The sequence below is a fragment of the Sarcophilus harrisii genome, chromosome 4 (genome assembly GCF_902635505.1).
Source record: "Sarcophilus harrisii chromosome 4, mSarHar1.11, whole genome shotgun sequence".
Lineage (NCBI taxonomy): Eukaryota > Metazoa > Chordata > Mammalia > Dasyuromorphia > Dasyuridae > Sarcophilus > Sarcophilus harrisii.
The window spans coordinates 141,376,821-141,401,021 of NC_045429.1; the positions used below are offsets into that span (position 1 = coordinate 141,376,821).

At 33.2% G+C, this 24,201-nt stretch overlaps 1 protein-coding gene across 3 annotated transcripts in view; it reads left to right on the plus strand.

Moving 5' to 3' along the window:
- The window catches only part of RMND1 (required for meiotic nuclear division 1 homolog), a 45,889-nt gene extending 21,688 nt beyond the window's left edge, over positions 1–24,201 (plus strand). For all 3 annotated transcript variants that reach the window (XM_031937622.1, XM_031937621.1, XM_031937620.1), the window contains exons 4-12: positions 1,091–1,166; positions 2,327–2,366; positions 3,370–3,470; positions 8,759–8,865; positions 13,740–13,804; positions 14,575–14,651; positions 16,832–16,952; positions 21,808–21,924; positions 24,085–24,201. In XM_031937622.1, the coding sequence (XP_031793482.1) occupies positions 1,091–1,166; positions 2,327–2,366; positions 3,370–3,470; positions 8,759–8,865; positions 13,740–13,804; positions 14,575–14,651; positions 16,832–16,952; positions 21,808–21,924; positions 24,085–24,117 (737 nt within the window). In that variant the 3' untranslated portion in view covers positions 24,118–24,201. The remainder of the gene's footprint in view (positions 1–1,090; positions 1,167–2,326; positions 2,367–3,369; positions 3,471–8,758; positions 8,866–13,739; positions 13,805–14,574; positions 14,652–16,831; positions 16,953–21,807; positions 21,925–24,084) is intronic.

Sequence of the window (24,201 nt, forward strand, 5' to 3'; positions counted from 1 at the left end):
AGCTTATCTGGGGTGATAAAGCTTTATCAAGAACACTTTTCACTAGAAAGCTATAATACTAACCATTAGCCTGATATTGTGTTTTAGAGGTATTGTATGTCTTTAGTTCCTGAAATCTAGACAAAACTCTTATCTCAATTCTCTGGGAAGCTTTGAATTGAAATCATCTTGCCCCTACTTATTATCTTTGTCCATGCTAGTTAAGTTGCCCACTTCTACAGATTTTTAAGTAGGTTGTAGTTCACAGAGAAGGGAAGTTTAGGATTTGGTTTCTCCCAGGACAATTTGGTGGAAGGTTAGAGGGGAGAATTTTTTAAATTAGAAGGTCTTGTTCTGCTTTGTTTATGTTCATTAAATAGGATAGTAGTTCTCATGGAGAACTTTTAAAGTAATACTCATTCCAGTATTATCAACATCCTTGTTTTCTTACCTTTATATATTTCCCCTATAGAGCTTATATTTTAAAATATTTTAAAACATCATAGTTAGGTGGTACAGGAGAGTGCTGAGCCTAGAGTCAGAGAAGACCGGAGTTCAAATGTCACTTCAGACATCTGCTACCTGTATGAACCTGGGCAAGTCACTTAACCTCTGCCTGTCTCAATTTCTTCACTTGAAAATGGAGATAATAATAGTACCTACATCTCAAGATTGTTAATGAGATCAAAAAAAGATAATAACTGTAAAGTACTTAGTACAGTAAATGCTATATAAATGGCAGCTGTCATCATCATAAACTATGTTAGCAAAATATATTAAGGAACAAAAAAGTATTCGTTTAAGATTTTTTTTAGTACTGAATCATAGCAACTAGTCCAATTTCAGTCATTAGTAAATGAAGCAAATTGTAGAATCAAAATTAGTTTTAACTGGACAATTTTAAACAGTGCCAAGTATTGCTATCAACATGGTAAATCTTTTCTTATCCTTTTCTCATTTCTGATATCCCTTTTTTGGTAAATGTTGGTAGACACTTGTATCATTTTTGGAGTAGTAGACTTAAGAATTTGAAAATTAGTTTTCAAAACAATTGATTGGGAGGAAGAAAATTATCTTTTTATATAGCTTTTCCATTTACTTTGAATTATAGATGCAGCAAATATTTTGGTGATTGGTGTAGAAAATTCTGAAAAAGAACATGATCCTGGAACAATCTTTTTCTTCAGGTAATGCAAAAATCAAAATCTATTCAAGATAATCCATCTGTAGTCTAGAAAATGAATTTCTTAATCTTGTATAGTAAATGGGACAATTAATTCTACTTCATTTGTGCTCTGAAGCTTATTTAAAAGAATCCTGTGATGCATCCTTTTGTAAGATTCCTTTTCAAGAAGTGAATAATTAGTCTCCAATTCGCCTTTTTTTTCATCTAAATTTTTCCTATATTAGGTATTTATAATAGGATACATCTATTAAAGCTTTATGTTCTAATTTTAGCATTACAGTTCTAATTGTAGGCCAGCTTTCCATAGTGGTTATTGACTAATTGTCTTTTCCCTACTCTATTTCTCTTGAAATTTCATGGACCATTTCCTCTGGTCTCCTGACTTCTTACTTTCCAGCTCTTTAGAAGCTTGATGAATTGGATTGCATCCAAGAAACTTCATTCAGCAACTTCCAGACTAATGTTGATTCCTTTCATAAGCATCAAATTAGGCAAGTTCATCCATGGCTACATATAGGTTTTACATTCTGGCAAATTCTTAAGGAACTCTGAACAGTTTAAGGTATCATCACAATTCTTTATCATTGTGGCACAACCTCATCCATCCCTTTATCTGTCCAGAGCTCTGCTTATGTCAGTCATTATGTAATGCATGCTCACAGCGTGTATTGTCATGGAGTTCCTTTCTCGTTGCTTAGGAACTGGAGAAAGTTTGATTGATGCTGGAAAAGGAGGCTAAAAAGTATCTCTGGACTATCTAGATGTTTGTAAAACCTAATTATGGCTCTGAGTGTTTGAAGAGTAGGAATTACTTGGGCATTAAAATAATAGTGATCTTAGAAGAAAAAAAAAAAACAACCTTTGTTTAAACATAAAAATAGTTATTTGATTTGAACTTAGTTTAATTTTGTCCCTTTGGTTTATTTTGGTCAAAAATGTCCATCATCTTACCTTGACAAAGTTGAAAAACACTTTAATAAAAAAACACTTTAACTAGTCCATATAGAAAACAAAGTTTCACAAGAGTTTTTTTTTTAAGTTTACTCACTTTAATAATACTTACATTTAGGAATACTCCAGGATATATAAGCATGTTTTTCTGTATTAAATAAAACAGTGTAACTCTTAAACTAAATGGATTCTTTCGTTTATTTTATATAGGGAAGGAGCTGTTGTATTTTGGAATGTGGAAAATAAAACTGTAAGTATGAAAAAAAAAAACTTGAAAAGTTGGAAGTTTCTAAGAACATGTTTTAAAAGTTTTTACATAGCTTTTAATTGTCATAATGGATAAAAGCAATGGTGCAAATAATCTAAAAGCAGCAGATAAATCTAAGCAGTATTTCTATTTGTTCTTTATTAATTACTTTGCTAAGCATATTTGTCTTTCTAATGTTTTCTTTTGTCTTATATGAAACCAGAGCAGCATGGTATGTTAGGGAGAATACTAGATTTAGAAAGACGAGTTCAAAATTCTTCTTCAGACATTTATTGGCTATATGATCCTATATAAATTATTTTACTTCTCTGTGCCTTGGTTTCCTTAATTGTAAAATGAGGGAATTGGGCTTGAATGGTCCCTTCTGGCTTTAAATCTTTGATTTTATTTGTTTTATGAAGCAGTTTATTGTAGTAGAAAGAGCTGCACTTGAAGTTAGAAAAGACCTTGGGTTCTAATGTGTCTCTGACATCTATTACTGATTTAATCAACTATATAACTTATTTGTGGTTTAAGTCACAAATTCTTTAAGCCTCAATTTCCTGTATAACATGGGTCTTAAAATATCAATGGTTCCTACCGCAGATGGCTGTTTCAAGATTCAATTGAGATAATATATATAGTTATTCTAATGATTGATGGGAAAGTAGATTACAAACAGAAGCCTGCTTGTGATTAAATATTTGCAGGGCATAATCTGCAAAATAGATAATTTATGCCTTGTTCATTGAGAACAGGCCAAACTAAACCTTAGTTTACGAAAGATTTTTTAAAAAATGTAAACATTGCAAACTATACCCTGTCAATATCAAGACCAGGATTAATTTATTATTATAATAATTGAACTTTAACTTTAAAAATAAATTTAAACAATCCCCCAAAAAGTTAACAAGTATTGTAGAAAAATACTGATATTAACATCATAGAATATTCATGTGGTTTAATTTATCTCTTATTCGGAATTGATTTTTTTATTTTCCTCTAGATGAAACATGTGATGCAAATTTTAGAAAAACATGAAGTTCAGCCTTATGAAATGGCACTGGTTCACTGGGAGAATGAAGAACTTAACTACATAAAAGCAGAGTAAGTAATTTGTTGAATTTCTCTGTGATCTCATTCATGTGGGCATTTCTTCCAGCAGTGCAGATTACAGCTCACTCAAACCTGCTCATTCCATCTCTTCTGTTTTTCTCCTAAGTTCAACATAAGGAATCCATACCATACATGGTTTGGGGCCTGAGTACCTTTGACATGTCAAAAATAGTAGTGCAGAAAAGGGCTGTCCATTGGTTATATTCCTTTTTCTCATCAAAAAACCAGTCCATCTTCTTTTTTAATCATAGATTTCTTTGACATCCTTTTTACTATTTCCCCATGTGATTTCTTACTTGTGGTTATGTTGCAACCTATTTATGCTGATCATGCACCCTTGCATTAACTTTCAAATTATATTCAAATTGAATTATAGAGAGACTGCAATAATCCATGACTCACATTAGTATTAGATCACTGGAGTAAAATGGAATAACATTGGCATGAAAAATATGGGCCTTTGTTTTAGGGAGAAGCCAGAGATCATTAAAAGAACTTTGCTATTTCTCAAAAGCAATTCCAACATTCCGTCTCCAATTCTAGGTCTTATTCATTTGCAAAAATTGTCCTGTATTGTCAGAAATATTACATACACATCTCTCAGAATTGAGTTATATGTTGTTTTGCAATAGACCATACATAAACATATACATGGATGAGCTCTTTAGATTGTCCATTTTACAGTATACTATAATTCTAAACGATAGATATTCTTTATCCACTAGTTTTTTGGTGTTTTTGGTTTTTTTTTTTTTTTTTTTTTTTATGAATAGTTAGGCCAAATTCTTGAGAATCTCATTTGGCAGCTTTATTGTGTTCCAGGACTCGGTAAAATCTGTACAATGTCATCTGCAGAAAAGAACATCTGAAGGACTTCATCATTTTTAAAGAAATGTTCTTTAATTTGCACTCCATGGTAATTGAGAATCCCTTTGGTGAATGTGCATTTATTTACCTGTTTTGTGTGGGTTGCAGGATAATAATGATCAGAGAATCATTAAGAAAAGATTCTCTTCTATTTTTCAAGGAATCACATAAAATGTTGGCATATGTAAAGGAAACACCTTGATAGAGAAGCCTAGAAGGGTGGCTTTTTTGCTGAACTACTTCTCCCTTTTTCTTTTGTGTTTTATTGCAGAGGATTGATCTCTGGGTAGGGCAGAAGGAAGAATATATTTGAAAAATGAATGTGACATAAAAATAAAGATAATTAAAGTTTTTTTCTTTATCAAACCTGTAATTTCATCAGGACCTCTCTAGTGAGAAACTTGCTCCACCTATGCAACTTGTCATTTACAGAGGGTTGCCTAAGCCACCAAGAGGTTAAGCATCTTGCCCAGTGTACCAACTTTAAAAATATCTGTTGATTTAATTTAAATTCAACAAATTCTTCATGGAATGTTTTTAACATTTTCTACAGCAGAAGTTGGCACATAAATTACTTTTACTTTCTTGGTCAACTTTTTTGCAAATATTTACCATGAACATTCAATGGGAGATTCCCAAATACTTCATTTTGTTGCAACTTTCTGAGCATATACTTCATTATATATTTTCCAGAGATTTTATTAATTTTTCAGTTACTAAATAATTGCCTTCTTTTAGTCATTTTTGCATTTGTAGTTGTTGTGTATATGGTCCTCTTGATACTCTGTACTCTCCATAAATTTATAAAAGCCTTCCAATGTTTCCCTGAATTCTTCATAACAGTCATTTCTTATACCTAATTAATATTCTATTACATAAATATATCATACTTTGTTCAGTACTCAATTGATGGATACCCACTTTGTTTCTTTGTTTCTTACACCATAAAAAAGTACCACTCTGAATATTTTGGTTTATATTAGACCTTTGTTTTCTGTCTTTGACTTCCTTGAGCTATATTGTAAATTTCTATTGCAGATGTGTTGAAATCTATTGAAATTGCTGAATTAATGGAGTAGACATTTTACTTTTTAATATTTTTTTCAAATACAAATAAAAACTATTTTTAATATTTGGGTTTTTTTAAAATCTTGAGTTTAAAATTCTTTTCCACCCTCCTTTCCCTTTCCTGTGAGACTGAAAGCATTTTGATATAGGTTTTACATGTGTCATCATGTAAAACATTACCACATTAATGTGGTAAAAGGAAAAAAAACATGAAAAAATGAGGAAAATAAGGAAAACATTCTCTGATCTGCATTTAGACTCCATTAATTCTTTCTCTGAAAGTGGAAAGCATTTTTCATACGTCTTAAATAATTCTCTTGGATCATTGTGTTGCTAATAATAGCAATAATTGCTGATAATAGCTAAGTCATTTACAGGTGATCATCATACAGCATTACTGATATTGTTTATTGTAATGTAAAGGGCTAGCTCTTTAGTGGGCCTTGGGATCAGCCCGAGACCTTGGACTTAGAGGGGGAGTGAAGTGAAGAAGGTAGGAGAGCAGACATGTGGCTGGTCAAAGATGGCAGTCTGGACTCTGGAGTCTGGAGCCTTAAGTTCTCTGTGGCTGAGATCGCCAAGGCCAAGAGAGCCCTCTGTCTCTGGGACTCTCAGAGTCCCAGCACAACTACATTACTACACCACACTGGGCATGCCCAATGGTAGAACATCACATCACCACATTACCCTAAGTATACACCAACTAGATTGACCATATCATTACATTATCTCAAGTATGTGCTTAGAGAACCACCATCTCCCACCCAGTAGATACTTAACTACAAGCACCCTGCTTTCTTTGATTCAACTACACCCTTTCAGAATCTATTACAGTTTACAATGTTTTTCTAGTTTTGCTTATTTCACTTGCATCAGTTCATATGAATCTTTCCAGGTTTTTCTGAAAGCATTCTGTTCATCATTTTCTATAGCACAATAGTATTCTATCCCAGCAATAAATCATAGTTTGTTCAACCATTCCCTATTTGGTAAGCATCCCTTCAATTTCTAGTTTTTTGACACCACAAAAAGAGCTGTTATAAATATTTTTGTTTGTAGATAGATAGATGTAGGTATAGATGTTCTTTTCATTTTTTTTGTCTCTTTGGAATACACTTGGTCAAAGGGTATGCACAATTTTATCTTTTTAGGCATAGTTTCAAATTGTTCTCCAGAATAGATCAGTTCACAACTCCACAAAAAGTGCATTAGTGTATCAATTTTCCCATATGCCCTTGAACATTTGTCATTTTCCTTTTCTGTCATAGTGGTCAATCTGAGAGGTATAAGGTGATTTCAATAGTGATTAAGAGCATTTTTCTATATGACTGTAGTTAACTTTCATTTACCCGAAAACTGCCTATTTATAGCTTTTAACCATATTTATCAATGACTTGAATTCTTAGAAATTTTAATCAGTTCTCTGTGTATTTGAAAAATGAAGGCCTTTATCAGAGAAACTTGCTGTTTAAAAATGTTTCCCAGTTTTCTCCCTTCCTTCTAATGTTGGCAGCAGTGATTTTGTTTGTACAAAAATAAAAAATTATGTAATCAAAATTATCTAGTGTTTTTAATAGGAATGAATGTTGTATTTTGTTAAAAGCTTTTTTTGTATCTATTAAATAATCAAATAATTTTTGCTGCTTTTGTTAATGGTGGTGTCAGTTATAATAGTTTCCCTAACATTGAACTAGCCTTGCATTCCTGGTATAAATCTCACTAAAGATACTATGTGATTTTTTTTTAACATTGTTGTAATCTTCTTGCTAATATTTTATTTAAAACTTTTGCATCAATATTCATTAGAGGAAGTGGTCTGGAGTTTTCTTTTTCCGTTTTGCTCTTCCTGATTTAGTTATTAGCACTCTATGTCTTAAAAGGAATTTTATAGGATTCCTTTTCCTGCTTTCCAAATAGTTTATATAGTGTTGGAATTAATTGTTCTTAAATGTTTGGTACAATTCACTTGTGAATGTATCTGGTCCTAGGGATTTTTTCTCAAGGAACTCACTGATGGCTTGTTCAATTTTTTTTTTTTTTTTTCTAAAATAGGATTATTTCAATTGATAAATGGTCAAAGGATATAAACAATTTTCAGATGAAGAAATTAAAGCTATTTCTAGTCATATGAAAAAAATGTTCAAAATCACTATTGATTAGAAAAATGTAAATTAAGACTGAGGTGTACTACTTCACACCATTCAGATTGGCTAAAATGACAGGAAAAGATAATGATAAGTGTTGAAAGGGATATGGGAAAACTGGGACACTAATACATTGTTGGTCGAGTTGTGAACTGATCCAACTAATTAGAGAGCAATTTGGAACTGTGCCCAAAGGGCTGTAAAATCAGATGTACTCTTTGATCCAGCAGTGTTTCTACTGGGCCTGTATCCCAAAGAGATCACCAAAAAAAAAAAAGAGAAAAAGACCCTCATGTGCAAAGATGTTTGTAGTAGCTCTTTTTTGTAGTGACAAGGAACTGGAAACGAATGGCTGAATAAGTTAAGGTACATGAATGTTATGGAATATTATTGTTATATAAGAAATGAGGAGCAGGATGATTTCAGAAGCGCCTGGAAAGATTTACATGGACTGATGGTGAATGAAGTGAGCAGAACCAAGAGAACATTGTACACAGTAACAAGATTATATGATTAACTGTGAGGGACTTAGTTCTTTTCAACAATGAGGTGATGCTAGAAAATTCCAATAGATTTGGCATAGATAATGCCATCCATCTTCAGAAAGAAAACTATGGAGACTGAATGCGGATCAAAGCATAGTGTTTTCAACAAATGAACTATGTTTTTTATTTGCTTCTTTTTTCTTCCTTGTGACATTTTAGCCACTTTATTAGCTAAATGTCAAATTTTATCCAGAATAGTTAACCTACTCTGCATCTCCATCAATAATGCTTTAGCTTTTTTGTGCTTCTTTAGATCCTTCAACACTGACTATTCCTATCTTTTGTTATTTTTGCCAGTTTCCTGGATAGCTCATAAAATCTCAGAGCTATTTTCATTTCTGTATTTTTTCTTACTAGTGATTTGGAATAACTGTTCATATAATTATCAAGAATTATTATAACAATTATTATTAATTTTATACCTTTTATACAAATGAAAATTTGAAGCAGACAAAAGCTAATTAACTTACCCAGAGTCACACTGGTTCAAAATGTCTGCAGTCATGGCAGGGTTCTCTCTGTTGTGCTATTAGTTGCCTCCTTAAAGGGCTACTGAATTATGTATTTTACATCCTATATAAATAGTTTTAAATAAAGATTTGTAAAGTGATTTTTAATATAGGCTTTGTTTATCTTTTTGTGTACCTTTTCATAGGGGCCAGTCAAAGCTTCATAGGGGGGAAATCAGGTTAAATTCAGAATTGGATCTAGATGAAATCATACTGGAGAAATTTGCCTTTTCAAATGCCCTATGCCTTTCAGGTAAGTTGTTATTTCAGAGTTTAGTTTCACAACATTTTTAGTAGTTATTGAGAATTTGTAAATTAGTAGAAGTTTGTCATATTTTCATAGATTAATTTACCTAGCTATAAAAACAAATAATACATAAACTTCCTGAATAAGGAACAAAAATCTTAGCTAAAACTTTTAGCATTTTGTAAGTTAGAGTGAATTTTAATAATCAACAAAGACTTTTGTTCTGTGCTCTCTTCTAGGTTTGTCTATTGTGCTACCTATTTTGTTCTTTAGAAAATGTTTGAAAATGTTTTAGAAAATGTTTTAAAATTTAATTGTTATCAGTAGATATGTTTCTAACTCATAATCTAGATTTCCTATAGGTCTTTTATTTCATATTTATTGCTTTTTACAGTACCATCATATTTCGTTGCATTAATATAGCATTAAACAGACTTTCTATGGTTATTAGACATAAAGGCTTTCTAATATTTTGCTATTATTGCAAAGAGAATACTTTTAATACTTTTTGTACAGCTAGGTAATATTTTCCTTTATTTTTTGAAGGGAAGGTAGAAATCTGGACTTGAAGCTTTGGTTGGAAAAATATGATCAGTTTTATGACTAGTATTACCCTATTGCTTTATAAAGTGCCTGTACCAGGTTACTGTCTTACCAAAAATTTAATAATACTCCTATTTTTCAGTAATATTTTTTCCTAATTACATGTAAAGATAATTTTTTAGCATTCATTTTTTAAAATTTTGAGTTCCATATTTTCTCTATCTTCTCCTCACCTCGAGGCAGGAAAGCAGTTTGATATAAATGTACAATCATGCATCATATATCTCTAGGTTGGTTATATTGTAAAAGAAGACACAGACACACCCTCTCTCTATCCCCCCCAAAAAAACCATTAAATGAAAAATAGTATATTTCTGTTAAAGACCATGTCTAGATGAAGGGACAGGTCAATTCTCTGAGAGCTTCATAACTATTAATCATAACATCTGAAGGAGAAAGCAAAGCAGCTTTTACTGAGATAGGTGTTGTATAATGTCTGGGCTAGCTATCTGGAGGGCCTCAGGATCAGTCAGAGTCAGGATTAGTCAAAGTCCTTGCTCTTTAAGAGGAGAAGTGAAGGAGGCAGAGAAGCTGCCACACAGCTTGCCAAAGATGAATCCTGAACTCTGGACTCTGAAGCCTGAAGTCTTCTTTCCTCAGCATGCTGTGTCAGAGAGGTTCTGACCCTTTCCCTCAGCCCTCCAATTCTTACCTCTCATTACCTCATCACAACACATTCAGCAAGCACCAGTTGTGAGGAGAGCCATCACATGACCATATATTTATAGAACCACTATCACACCTTGAGTAGGTAATTAGCCTTAAGTGCTCTGCTGTCTTAGATTCAAATACATCTTATCAGAGTTCCAGCCCTCTACATTTCCTGCTTTCTTTTGTTTTAGAACACAGATGGTCACGCCTTCCCTGACTTCCCAGGAAAGGGGGTGAAAACACCAAAAAGGAGGTGATCATGCCCTCCCTGACTTCTCAGGAAGGAGAAGTGTTTTTCACCACACCAAAGGGAAGTGGGGAGTCAAACCAGATATTGTTAGCGGGTTTCTAGGCTGAAGGGTCTTACTAGAAACAGGTATGCACAAATCTATCAGCATGGGAAGTATTACACAAGCCCAGGCTAGCAGTGATAACTCTCCCCACAACCGGTGCAGGCTCAGTGTGGTGTAACAAACATGAATTGTACATCCAGGTAGTGATATAACAAACAATATGAATCAACATGGTATTGTAAAAGATTTCCAGAAGTCCTAGAAGAAGAGTGTGTAAATAATGATCACATATATGCCTCCTTCAGCAGCTGATAGTCTAAAACCAATTTATTGTCCATTACTTCATGTGTCAGGGAATCCAATGATTCCTGCAAGTTTTGAAGTCCTGCAATAGTCTCATCATGTATCAGGGAATCCAATGATTCCTACAAGTTTTTAAAGTCCTGCATCAGTCTCATTAACAATTTTTGATGTCCATTAGTCAAACGCCATAACTGCCACGCTCTTTCAGTGGTGGGCACAATCAGTGATGGTACCACCTGATGTTTCTTGGGTCTTCTCCTTCATTTCAAGGGTCTGCTCCATCTCTCTCCAATGGACAAGGTGAATATGGCTCACTGGCACCCATCTGATTCCTTCTTCATCTGTAGAGAGAAGCAAACCCTCTTCCCCAAGCAGTTAACCTATCTGGTCCCTTCCATTCCCCACTTTCTGGATCTCTCCACATCACCTGGCGATTATCTAAAGATAGTGGAGCTGCTCGCACTGGACACTGCCCTTCTGGGGTTATAAAACCTGTCTGCCAGAACTAGTGCATCTTTATCAAAAATCAAGAAGTTAATTGTATAAAGAGCAAAATTTGAAAGTTCTCTAGGGTTACCTGTGGCTCCCCCTTTCTTTTGTTTTTGGAGGAGCATCTTGATGTCTGTTTCCCCTCTCTACTATTGCCTGTCCTTGAGGATTAAAGGGTATACCAGTGGTGTGTAAAATGGGATACTGTGCACAAAAGTGTGCAAAATGTTTGGAAGTGTATGCAGGTCCATTATCTGTTTTTATTGCTTGTGGCACACCCATAATTGCAAAAGCTTGTATAAGGAATTCAGTGACCCCTCGAGCTGTCTCTTTTGCTGCTGGTATTGCAAAAGTAAATCCTGAAAAGGTGTCTACCACAACATGGATAAAAGACAGGTGACCAAAAGATTTATAATGGTCACATCCATTTGCCAAATTTCATCGAGGGTTATTCCCTGGAGGGAGCATAGGAGCGTGGAAAGGAAGACAGCTGTACAGGTTTTTACTATGCTCCTAGCTTCCTCTTTTGTTATCCCAAATTGCAAATGTAAAGCTTGAGCAGCCTGATGATATTTAGAATGAAATTCTTGGGCTGCCTGAAATAAAGGAGTATTGACTAACATAGTTAGAAGGCTATCTGCCTTTGAATTCCCATCAAAAATAGGACTTGGAAATCCACTATGTGAGTGGATAAGCAAGATATAAATCTTACCTGGATGCTTTCTCACTTGCTCTTTAAGTTCCTTAAAGAACTGATATATATTAGAAGCTACAAATTTTATTTAGGCTATGGCAATTCTTTATGCCACACCTACTGAATAGGCTAAATCAGATATTATATTTACATCTCCAGGATAATAAGAGCTAGCATGATTGCATACAATTCATTCTGCTGAGTGGACTGAAAAGAAGTTCTGACTATAGTTAAGTCACGAGAGGTAGCACAAATGTTATGTTTAGATGCATCTGTAAAGATAGTTGGTCCTTTAAGAGGAACCTTAGAAACGTTTTCTTTAAGAATCCATCACCAATTATGTTAATAGTCGGGTTATCTTTAATGGAGTTCTAGTTTAATCACCATTACCTATGATGCTTATTGATGGTTTTAAATAGATGCTAGTATTTTAAGGAAAAGTCCATTTATTCCTATACTCTCTAGTGTTTTTAATAGGAATGGATGTTGGATTTTATCAAATGCTTTTTCTGCATCTATTGAGATGATCATATGGTTTTTGTTAATTTGGTTATTGATACAGGTAATTATGTTAATAGTTTTCCTAATATTGAACCAGCCCTGCATTCTGGTATAAATTCTACTTGGTCATAGTGTATTATCCTGGGGATGATTTTCTGTAAATTTTTTTGCTAATATCTTAAGATTTTTGCATCAATGTTCATTAGAGAGATTGGTCTATAATTTTCTTGCTCTGTTTTCATCCTACCTGGTTTTTAAAGTGTAGGACCTGGCTGAACAAGACAGCTTTAAAGACTCTTCTCCAACAAAGTATTGCATTTACAGATGTCAGAATTTGAAATTCTATTCCGGCTTTGACTGTAAAACTTAACTTTATAATAGCACTAATAACTGGCACTTATGTAGTATTTTTGAAGTTTATAGAGTGTTTTACAGATAGTACCAAACCTCACAACAATCTTTTGAGATACATAATACAGGTATTATTCCTATTTTATAGATCAGTAAATTAAGTTTCAGAGAGATAACTTTCCTATGGTTACATAGTATCAGAAGCAAGATGTGTAAACACATTCTTCCTGATTCCAAATCAGTCATTCTAATTACTGTTCCATATTGTGGTTCCATCAACTGATTATTAAAAGCAAATGGAACACAAAACAAGTAGAAGTATGCTTCTTTATGATGTTCACCAAGAAAAGAATGTCCTTGGGAGTCCAAATATCAGAGCTTCAAGTTGATAACATTGATCTTCTAATGCCCATTTTAATAGATGGTATTAGACATTATATCTAGTTATTTAGATATCTAAATATTTTTAAAAGCATGGCCATAAAACTAACTCTGTAAGTTCCAGTCTTATAGCCAAGCATTCAAGACCTTTCACAATCTGGTACCTTATCATTTCCTCCCTACTAGCCTCTTGCATATGCTATATGTTCCAAATAAACTATATTAAATTCCATATATGTCCAATGTTTTCCTTTCTCTGCCTTAGCTCACTTTGTACTCTCTGCTTGAGATGTCCTTCCCCTCTGTTAAATTTCTGCCAGGTCAGGAAATCTTTCCATAATGATGTTTTCTCTGAAAAGAGTACCCTTCTTATACCTCTCATAAATTTATGTATTATTTTTATTATACAAAAAAAAGTTATGTCCTCTTAAATGATTGTGACTTTCATGAGGACAAAGTCAATGACTGCAGCTCATTCCTCCTTCCTACCTGAGCTCACTATTAGACGGTAAATTTCTAAGCAGTTGGAAATGTTCTTAATAATAACTTAAATGTTTGTTGTATTTGAATTTTAAAGTTATAAAAAATAATCTCATAAAAAATTTCTTCCTTAGTGAAACTGGCTATTTGGGAAGCGTCACTGGATGATTTTGTTGAGTCTATTCAATCAATTCCAGAGGTAATAATTTTCTATATGTATTTTTAAAGTGAAAAAGAATCAATCTTATTTGAGTGGACACTAAAAAATTTTAAATGAACACTCAGTTTAATAGTAAAACAAAATAATGATAAATACCAGGAAAATTATACACATAGAAACTCCAATCTACTCTTTCATTTCAGATGCAATGGGATGTAAAAGAGAGATAGGCAGCATAATTTTTTTAGTTTGAATATAAAATGAAAGTACTTTTATTGAGATTTTCATGTAATGAAGATTTCAAAATATGGCCAAACAACACAGTGATGAAATATTTCCTGTCTCCACATCCCTAGCCTTGAATTGAAAATGCTAGAAATTATTTTGCTACTATACAAATATTTTACCAAATTATTATTAGTGTTAAACAGTAGGTATATATTTTAATTTCACAAAAGAATATTTTAATTTCATTAATACTTCATTTTTACTTATTGACCTCCTTATTTCTATTGTAAAAGAATTTTTTAGTCATTCTTATGAAATAAATGAAGCCATAGTTTATACAGGAAGAGATGACATTAGTGTTTCAGAGGAAACGATTTAGTAAAGATGAACATAGAAATGCTTTCATGATAAGGTTTTTAAAGCCTTAAGAGATAGTAGTGCACAACTAAAGATAAGTCACATATGAAACACCTTAATGATAGTAAATCAGAACTTTGCAGTTTCTTTATAATCCTGTAAGGCTCGATTTAGAAATAAAAGTTACAATCCAAATCATATATCTAATTGCTGTTTTTCTCCAGGCTTTAAAATCTGGAAAAAAGGTGAAACTTTCTCATGAAGAGGTTATGCAGAAAATGGGAGAACTTTTCTCATTAAGGTAAAGATTTATATTGAACAAAACATCTCTTAACATTGAAAAAATTCCTAAAATACATGAAAGGCATTTTCTAATGCCTTTATTAATTATAATTATACTTATAAATTAACATTTATGTTAATTGTAGCTATTTTAATAATAACTATAAATAAACTACAAATAAACATAGAAACAGAAATATGTAAGATAGTTAAGTCAGCTTTCATGCTATGGGGGAAGAAATCTAATTTTGTGAAACATACTTCTCAAATGGATCTCTGATCTCATTTATTAGGAAACATATTGTAACTTAATAAATTTCCTTTGGAAATACTGTCCATCTGTTTCTATAAGTTTTCCACAGGAAATTCACTCAATTCACTAAGTACTTCTCTTTCCCCTGACATCAGTAAGTAGAGTTCACTGACTGTCACAATGTCATATTTCACTCCTAAAATGTGACTAGACCATCTTCTTTTTCTTCATTGATATCTTTTACACCTGTTCATCATCAGCATTGCTCATTAGTGTTACATGAAACAATGTATTAGTACCTGTTGTAAGCCTCCCTGTTCCCCTAATTTGCTCCTTGGAGACATCTGCATTTCATGTTGTGGAGAGGGGTAGGTAGAAAAGGAGGGAGGGAGGAAAGAAAGAAAGAAGAGAAAGACAGAGAGAGAGATACAGATAAAGTGTGTATTTATGTGTGTAAGCATTCATGTGAAGCAATCAAGAAACCAGAGAGATGGGTAGGATGATGGAAGGAAAGTTAGAATGTGATAGAGATCTTTGTGTGAAGGTCACTACAAGATAGGGAGAAAAATGTAATTTTGTTGTCAATATATACTACAGACCACCTGAACATACAAATGATATACATGATTTCAGGAAACATCATGAATTTAGTACATAGATATGATACAATTCTTATGGGGAACTTAAATTATCTAGATATCACCTGGACCTTTTCAATAGCAGAACAGCCAATCATTTCTTGGTTTACTTTAGTGCTTCCACTCTATAAAAGGTAGAGGAAACAATAGGAGAATATTTTATTCTAGATCTAGTTCTCACTGAAAGGGAGGAGCGAATTGATGGGTTAGAAATTATGTGACCTCTGTTAGAATTGTAATAGAGAAGAAAGTTTGGGAGAATAAATTTCAAAGGATTCAGAGGGAGAATAGATAGGATCTCATGAACTCAACTTTCTACAAATAAGCCCAGTATGGAGCTTCATTTCATTCTTGAAAATACACAAAAGAAAACAATTTCAGTGGGTGAGGAAACTGTCAATTGTCAGAAGAAATCAATGTCAAAAAGTCAGAAAATTCACCAAGTAATTTAGGTTTTAAAATTATGCTTTCCGGGGCAGCTAGGTGGCGCAGTGGATAGAGCACCACCTCTGAAGTCAGGAAGACCCGAGTTCAAATGTGGCCTCAGACACCGATCACTGCTTAGCTATGTGACCCTGGACAAGTCATTTAACTCCAATTGCCTCAGCAAAAAAAAAAACCAAAAAAACAAAAACCCCTAAGTTTTCCAACATTCCTTCTTCCTACATTACACATGCTGTCATGCTTGGTTGATAGGTTCATTTTCTTGAATGCTTTGGTGCAGTATAGGGAAAAGTGGAAGAAATACATATGCAAATGAAAATATTTTAAAAATAAAAGACCAAACAAATTTTTTTAAAATAAAAATGTATTTGTAAAATACATTAGCATGATGACACGAGCAGAGAGGTCTTTACATTGACTTTTTTTAAAATAGCAAATCATGAGAACTATTTGTTGAATTAGGGTTAGTCCAGAGTAGATTGAATGACTATCAGCCTATGATAGGAAAAGAAAATTGCTTCCTGGTATTACTTTACATAGATAAAGCATTAGCTCAAGTCTATATTATAATTACAGTTCAGATTCATATTTACAATGTATAAGTTTTCTTTTTTCCTTAGTAGTCATAATTTATTTTTCCAAATACATGCAAAGATAATTTTCAACATTCATCTTTGCAAAACCTTGTGTTCCAAATTTTTCTTCCTCCCTCTTGTTCCTTCCTATGACAAGAAATCCATTATAGCTTAAACACATTGATTTTAATTCAACTACTAAAACACTTAAATCCTGGCATGTCTATTATCTAATTAAAATTTTAAGCTTAATTTAAACCAAAATATTTATACTTTTGCTTTCTTTCAGACACCGTATAAATTTGAGTTCGGATTTCCTGATGACCCCTGATTTCTACTGGGATAGAGAAAACTTGGAGGCACTTTATGACAAAACATGTCAATTCCTTAGCATTACTCGTAGAGTTAAGGTAGGTCTTCTGTTCTTTCCAGAAAAAAATTACTTATAGCAGTATGAAAGAGGGAATTCCATTTGGCATGATTATTGTTATTTCTTAAAGTCAGTATGATATAGTAGAGAGAGAGATGGCCTCAGAATCAGAAAGACTTGTATTCTAGTCTCATTTTTGACATATTGGTTATTATGACCCTGGAAAAATCAATTGACCTTGTTTGCCTAAAGCAATTCTTTACAATAGTAAGTCACAAAACAACTACCAGTTAGCATTAATAAAAGTAAGTTTCTCACCAGAAGTTCCTGACACCAGTGAAGTCATGGTTTTAGTCTTAAAAATTTTTTTCTTAGCTTCTGCCTAATCTTCCTTATCCCATATTATATTAACTTCTACGCACCAATTAAGATGGAACAGCAATATGACTGACGTGAAAAGAGCAGTGTTTAGAAGAAATAATCATTCCATTCTTGTCCATAATAGGTGCCTTCCTTTTTTTCCCTTTCACTCTGCTCTTAATATCTTACATTTAGTTTTCAGTTTCATCATTCAACTAAACTGCACTCATCAGAGTTATCAATGCTCTCTTATTTGCAAAATCCATTAGCCTTTTCTCAATCTTCACTCTCCTTCTGTACAGCTTTTGGACAATACTGAACAATATCTCTTCCTTTATACTGTGTTCTCTTTAGTTTTTCATTACATCAGTCTCCTGGTTTTCCTCCTACATATCTGATAGCTCCTTTTTGTTCTCCTTTGCCCAGTCTTCATCAAGAACATGTATTTTAAACATAGATGTACCACAGGATTCTGTCCTGTTCTCCTCCTTGCTATTCATTTGGTGATCTTATCAGCTCTCATTTAATTACCATTTCTATGCAGATGATTTTCAAACTGCCATAACCTCTGACTACTAACTTCTAAGCTCACATCTCCAAATGCCTTTCACACATCTTAAATTGGACATCTAGTAGGTAATTCAAATTCAGCGTTCCTAAAACCAAACTCATAGTGCCTCCTCTCTCATATTTTCATTATTACCATTCTCAACTCTTTACTATCTTTTACCCGCATGTTCAATCTGTTGCCATGATCTGTCTTGTTAATCTTTGTAGCCTCTCTAATATTACCCTTCTCTCCTTTGATGCCACAACACTCTGGTGCTGGTCCTCATCACCTGAATTACTGCAGTAGTTTGCTGTTGGCCTGTCTCCTACAAATTTCTCTTCATTCGAATTCATCTTCCATATAGCCAGTGAAGCAATTTCCCTAAAGCATAGGTCCAACTTTATCACCCTCATCACTGCTCAGATTTCAGGCATTCCAGACTTCTCATGCCATACTCCCACCATTTACTCTTTGATCCAGTGATTGGCCTCATGACTATTTTATGAGTAAGGCGCTCTATCTCTAAGCATTCTCTGGTTATTCCCTCATCTGAAATGCTCTCCCACTTCATCTCTGCCTACTGATCTCCTTGGTTTCCTTCAAGTCACAACTTTAATTCCACCTTCTAAAGGAAGACTTTTTCAACCCATCTGAATTCTAGAGGCTTCACTTTTTAATGTATTCCTACTGTCATATATATAGTTTGTGCATGTTTATTTCCCCCATTAGATTGCAAGTTCTTTGAGAGCAGCAACTGTCTTTTGCTTCTTTTTGTATCTACATATCTCAGGACAGTGCCTGACATTTAATATTTATTTATTTACAAATATTGTATGTTTTCCTTACCACAGCCCTATAAGGTAGATGTTAATTTCATAGCAAACGTTGACTTGCTCATGGTCTGATACTGGATTCAAATGCAGGTCTTTTTAACTCCAAGCCCAGTGATCTACCCAATGTGCCATCTTGCTGTATGATTAAACCTGCAAATTTTACAGTAGCATACTACATAAAGTGTTGGATAGCACAAGGAGATCAGTTAAGTGTCTATTTCAGTAAAACATTTATAAGTAAATAAAAAGAGTCCATATTAACAAGATAAGAGTGAGACAGATTCTGGACATGATTCAGAGGAATTTCCTAATGAAAGATCGATCATTCAGTTAAAAAGTTTATCATACTTCCCAAACTTTAATAGATATATTTTTATATCTTTAATAGATTAAATACTCTAAAAGTGTTCATCTCTTTTTAAAAAGGAAAACCATTTGTCTTGTCACAAAAAGTTATTTAGGTTGATCAAGCTGTATATGTTGAAAATCCATAAATATAACAGTAACAATAATAGCATTTATATAGCATTTTAAGGTTTGCAAAGAATTTTACAAACATCTCATTTTATATTTGCAACAACCCTGAAATATAAGCAGTAGAAATATTTAAGTTCTTCAAAATCTTTGATTTTTATTTAAGATACTCAAGAGTCATTTAAATCATTTTACAAATAATAAAATTATTAATCCTCCCAGGTATTCACTCATTTCTGTGTTAAGAATTGGGAAGGACAACTAAACAAGAAGTGGAAATGTTTTAAGGACTCAAACATAAACTAGAAGAGATATCCGTTTTCCCTTAAAATTAGATCTAAAGTTGATTTTTTTTCCCCCAAAACAAGAAAGCAAACCAGAAGAGAAAAAATAACACATAAGGCTTATGGGCATAGACCTAATGGCCACTTATTGTGAATTTTGATTTTATATGCATTTGGAATTTATTTCACTCACTATCATCAATGGAATCTGCAAGAAACAATGGTTTATATAGTGTTTTGTCCCCCAGTATCCCCTCAAACTTTCCTTTTTACCTGCAGAATTTTTCTAATATTTTCTATTCTCTGTATTTTTATTTAACACCTGACTGTTTTTTAATACTTTTCTTTGTAAACACTTCTTTTTTTAGTTTGTTTTTTCAGTCGGCAAAAATTTTTTTCCTTTCCCTACTAAAATGAAAAAAAACCCCCATTACAAACATGTATACACGCATATAGTCAAAACAAATTTGTTGGCCCAATCCATGTGTGTGTGTATATATATATATATATATACACACACACACACACACACACATGTTCATACAATATACATTTTATATAACTGTTTTTATGTTGTACACATACACACGTTATTTAAAGCTATATATATATATAAAAAACCTGTGGCTTTATATTGGCATCAAAGCAAATATTGATCATTCCCTGTGACATTTTCCTCTTCACTTCTGTTTATTATTCCTTTGCTTTTTCTTCTCTTCCCATGCTAAAATCCTAAATTGGTATTTATAGGCAGTTTCATCTTAAAGAAAAAAAGTAACTTTGCTTTAGTTTTAACATCTGGTAATAGTGTTAAAAGTGGTAGAGAGCTCTACAAATTCATGTTAGAATTGCATGTTATGGTATGATAGCCAAAAAATGCTTTAGTCAACATATCAGTTTTCAGGGTGGCTTAATATTAGGGGGAATGAGGTTTTAGCAGGTATGAAAAATTTTGTTAATTCCCTTACATGTATCTGGGTATCCTGCAGTGAAAGCAGCAAGAGTAAAGCATTTAGGAAGGCTTAAACATGCCTTCTGGACAAGTTTGTCACTAATCTCTGTGACCTCAACATTAATGCAATAAAATATTAATACACAAATCATGTGGCTCTAATAATTTTTAATATGCTATTTTTGTTTGGTGTAGTTTTTCAGGGGAGTGGTTTGTTTGCATCTTTACATTATTAATAAAGATGTACCACATCAATGATTTGAAAGAATTAAAGTGGAAGAGAAAATAATGTCATTTTATAGTAATATGTAACATCTTGCAGAATAAAAGTAACAATTTAGATATGACCTTCCTAGAGTACTTAGAACTCAAAGAAATCTGTAATATTCATCCTTTATGAATTTATTCACAAGTCATGCTTCATTCTTGGAAGCCACTATTTTGGACTCAATAGGGTTCCTAATTTAGAATTTTAAGTAGTGTCATTTAGTTCAGATTTTCACGATAGACTTCACAATGATTGGCGGGGGGGCAGAGGATTTCCTCTTTTATTCTTTAATTTCCTTTTTTAACAGAATGAATGACTAGAGGAAATTTTTGTTTCATGTTTATAGTTTTTTTTTTTTAATATTAAAAAGGTATTTGATGAACTTCAGAATTATCAAAAGGGAAAATATTTGAAAAGTGGTCTAAACTGCATTTAAATTTAGGTCAGAGCCTGTTTCATTTGTAAAGTTGAGAAAAATGGTTAATAAAAGAACTGCATACATATAAATTATGAAGGCTAGTGAGTGGCACAGCAAGGTGTAGGAGATACAGAGCTGACCTCAAAAGCTAGGAAGTTAAGTCTTATCAATGACCTATATTGGCTGTGTGATCCAAAGCAGGTCACTTAACCTCTTTTAAGACCGCTCACACTAAACTGCGTTCAAAGTGTTGATCTATATTGGTACAGGCAATTTCTTTTTAATTTGTTGAGTTCTTTATATTAGTAAATCACTGTTTTGAGCCCTTAAACCTCATTTTTAGACCTTTGATAGATTTTTTTTTTTTAAATGAAAGCTTTTTATTTTTTAAAATACACACAAAGGGGCAGCTAGGTGGCACAGTGACCTGAGTTCAAATCTGGTCTCAGACACTTAACACATCCTAGCTATGTGACCATGGACAAGTCACTTAGTCCCAATTGCCTCAGCAAAAAATAAAAATACAAAGTTAGTTTTCAATATTCACTGTTTCAAAATCTTGTATTTTTTCCCCTCTTTCCCCACCTCCTTTCCCTACACTAAGTAAAACAATATAGGTTAAAAATGTGTTAATTCTTCTAAACATATTTCCACATTAACTTTGATAAGATTTCAAAAATATAAGCACTTCAGTATATGACCTATTGTATTTTTTAAAGTCTGAGCTCTAGACCGATTTTTTTCCCCCTTTTATAGGTGATGAATGAGAAGCTTCAACACTGCATGGAACTAACAGACCTAATGAGAAATCATCTGAATGAAAAGCGGGCACTCCGCCTAGAATGGATGATTGTGATTCTTATCACCATAGAGGTAAACAGGAAATTTTGATGACCTTTTTCACCATCTTAATTTAATCTGAAGGATTTTTAATTTCATTGGTCACTTCTCTGTTGATGCATATTATAGTTCATCCATGACATCTTCTCAAGTGTTGTCCATATTTTCCATAAAATTGCCAGTTTTTTGAAAGCAAAGTTCTAGAACTCTTATCTTCAGTCTGCTTCAATAGCTGTCTTTGGGACATCTTGAATTGTTTAAGTGATAAGCATCTTCAGATTGGTTAGAGAATCTTAACCCCATAACTCCCAAAAATATCTTTTATGAATTTCCCTTTTAGCGTAGAAGACGTTGCCACTTTACCACTCAGCCAGGTTCACTCACTTCACATATCCAATCCATTGACAGATCTTTCTCCCTTCACAGTATCTGTCACGTCTTCTACTGTAGAGCCACTACCCTAATTCAGGACCTCATCACTTCTTACCTAAGCTGTTGAGCCGAAGTCTGACTATATATTGCCAATACCTATTCAAAAACTCTTCCTCCAGGGTCAAATAAAAACTTTTGACATTTAAAGTTCATCAGGACCTGGCCACTATTTCCCTAGCATTTTTATTCTTTTCCTTGCATTTTATAATCCAACTGTCCTTTTGAATGTTCCTTATACATAGTACTTCATCTCCTATCTCCATGCTTTTGCATTGACTGTTCTCCATACCTGGACTGTTTTCTTCCTTGCCTCTTGGCATCTTAGTTTTTTTCTTTTTTCCAAAGTTTCTTCTGTAGGCACTGCTGGGTTCCAAATGCTAGTGTCTTCCCCTCAGAAATTGCCCTCCATCTATTCTGGGTAGATCAAGTATAGTCATTTACATGTTGTCTCCTGTATTAGATACTGTTTTTACCTTGATTTCCAATGCTTAGAATTCTCGGAGTATAGGGGCAGATAGGTGGCGCAGTAGATAGAGTACCAGCTCTCAAGTCAGGAGGACCTGAGTTCAGACACTTAACACTTCCTGGCTGTGTGATCCTGGGCAAGTCACTTAATACCAACTGTCTCAGAAAAAAAAAAAAAAAAAAAAAAAAAAAAAAAAAAAACAACTTGGGGTATAAGAGTACTTTTTGGTTGATTTCCCAGAAATACTAACTTACCACTTTTTCCTTTTTTATCTGATTCTTGCCCTAATAGGTTTACTTCCTTTTCTGTTCACATATTCCCTCAATATATTTCTATTCTATATTGCTTGTACGCAAGCTGACACTAAAAAGATGTTTACAGTTACAATCTATTATTTTCTCAATTGGTAATTTAAATTCTGAGACCACTGTGTTCATTAATTTAGTATCATGAGAAACACAATTATTGTTAAATGCTGGGTTTTTGTTTTGTTTTTTTAAACAGTGAGTAGCTTAAGATCTTTGAGGGATCCATATATTCAAATACAAGTCACCCCAGTTCTGTACTACAGTTAATTCTAAAGCAAAAGTCTCCCTCTACATCCAGAGCCATCTCCAGTTGTCTTTTATCTTGCCACTGGATCCTTCTGGTTCCAAAGGAGTGAGGCTGATTGACTTCACATAGTCCTCTCACTCAAGTCCTATTTACTTGCATGTCATCGCATCACCATTTTGATGTCATAGTACTCTAAGAATGAAGGACAAACAAGAAGCCCCATTTCATCATCCATTTGTAGTACTTATTTAAAACACATAATAATGGATTAAAGTTTTCACCCATTTTTTCCCTCTTTACAAAAATATACCGGTACCTTTGATGTTTCTCTAAATTCCATTTAGTAGTCTTAAGGTCAAAGCAAGTGACCAAAATTATAAAGGTGTTTTGAGGTAGATAAGAAACAAAACCTCTAAACTCTTTATGTTTAGAAAAGTAAGGTTTATTAATGGTTTCCAGCCTTAATGTACCACTTAATTATAAACACCCCCAGCATTTTAAAAAACAATAAAACAGTGCAAGTTTGCTAAAGTAACAAACAGAAAATACCTGTGCCTCCAGCTCAGAACCTACCTTGTACAGAGGCTTTCTATTAATTTAAGCTCATCTGAAGAGACAAGTTCCATCTAATCATATCCTTTTAAAAATATCCTTTTCATTTTTAGAACTTGATTTGCAATAAAGCTTTGTAATCAATGAACAGAATTTTAAATTTGTAATCATTTTCTTTATTCCAACAGGTAATGTTTGAACTTGGCAGACTATTGTTCTAATTATGTGGAAAAAGATGTGGATAACTGAAAAATTGTTTTACAAAATATACTGAATAGTCCCAATGACATGTAAATAATAGAAAG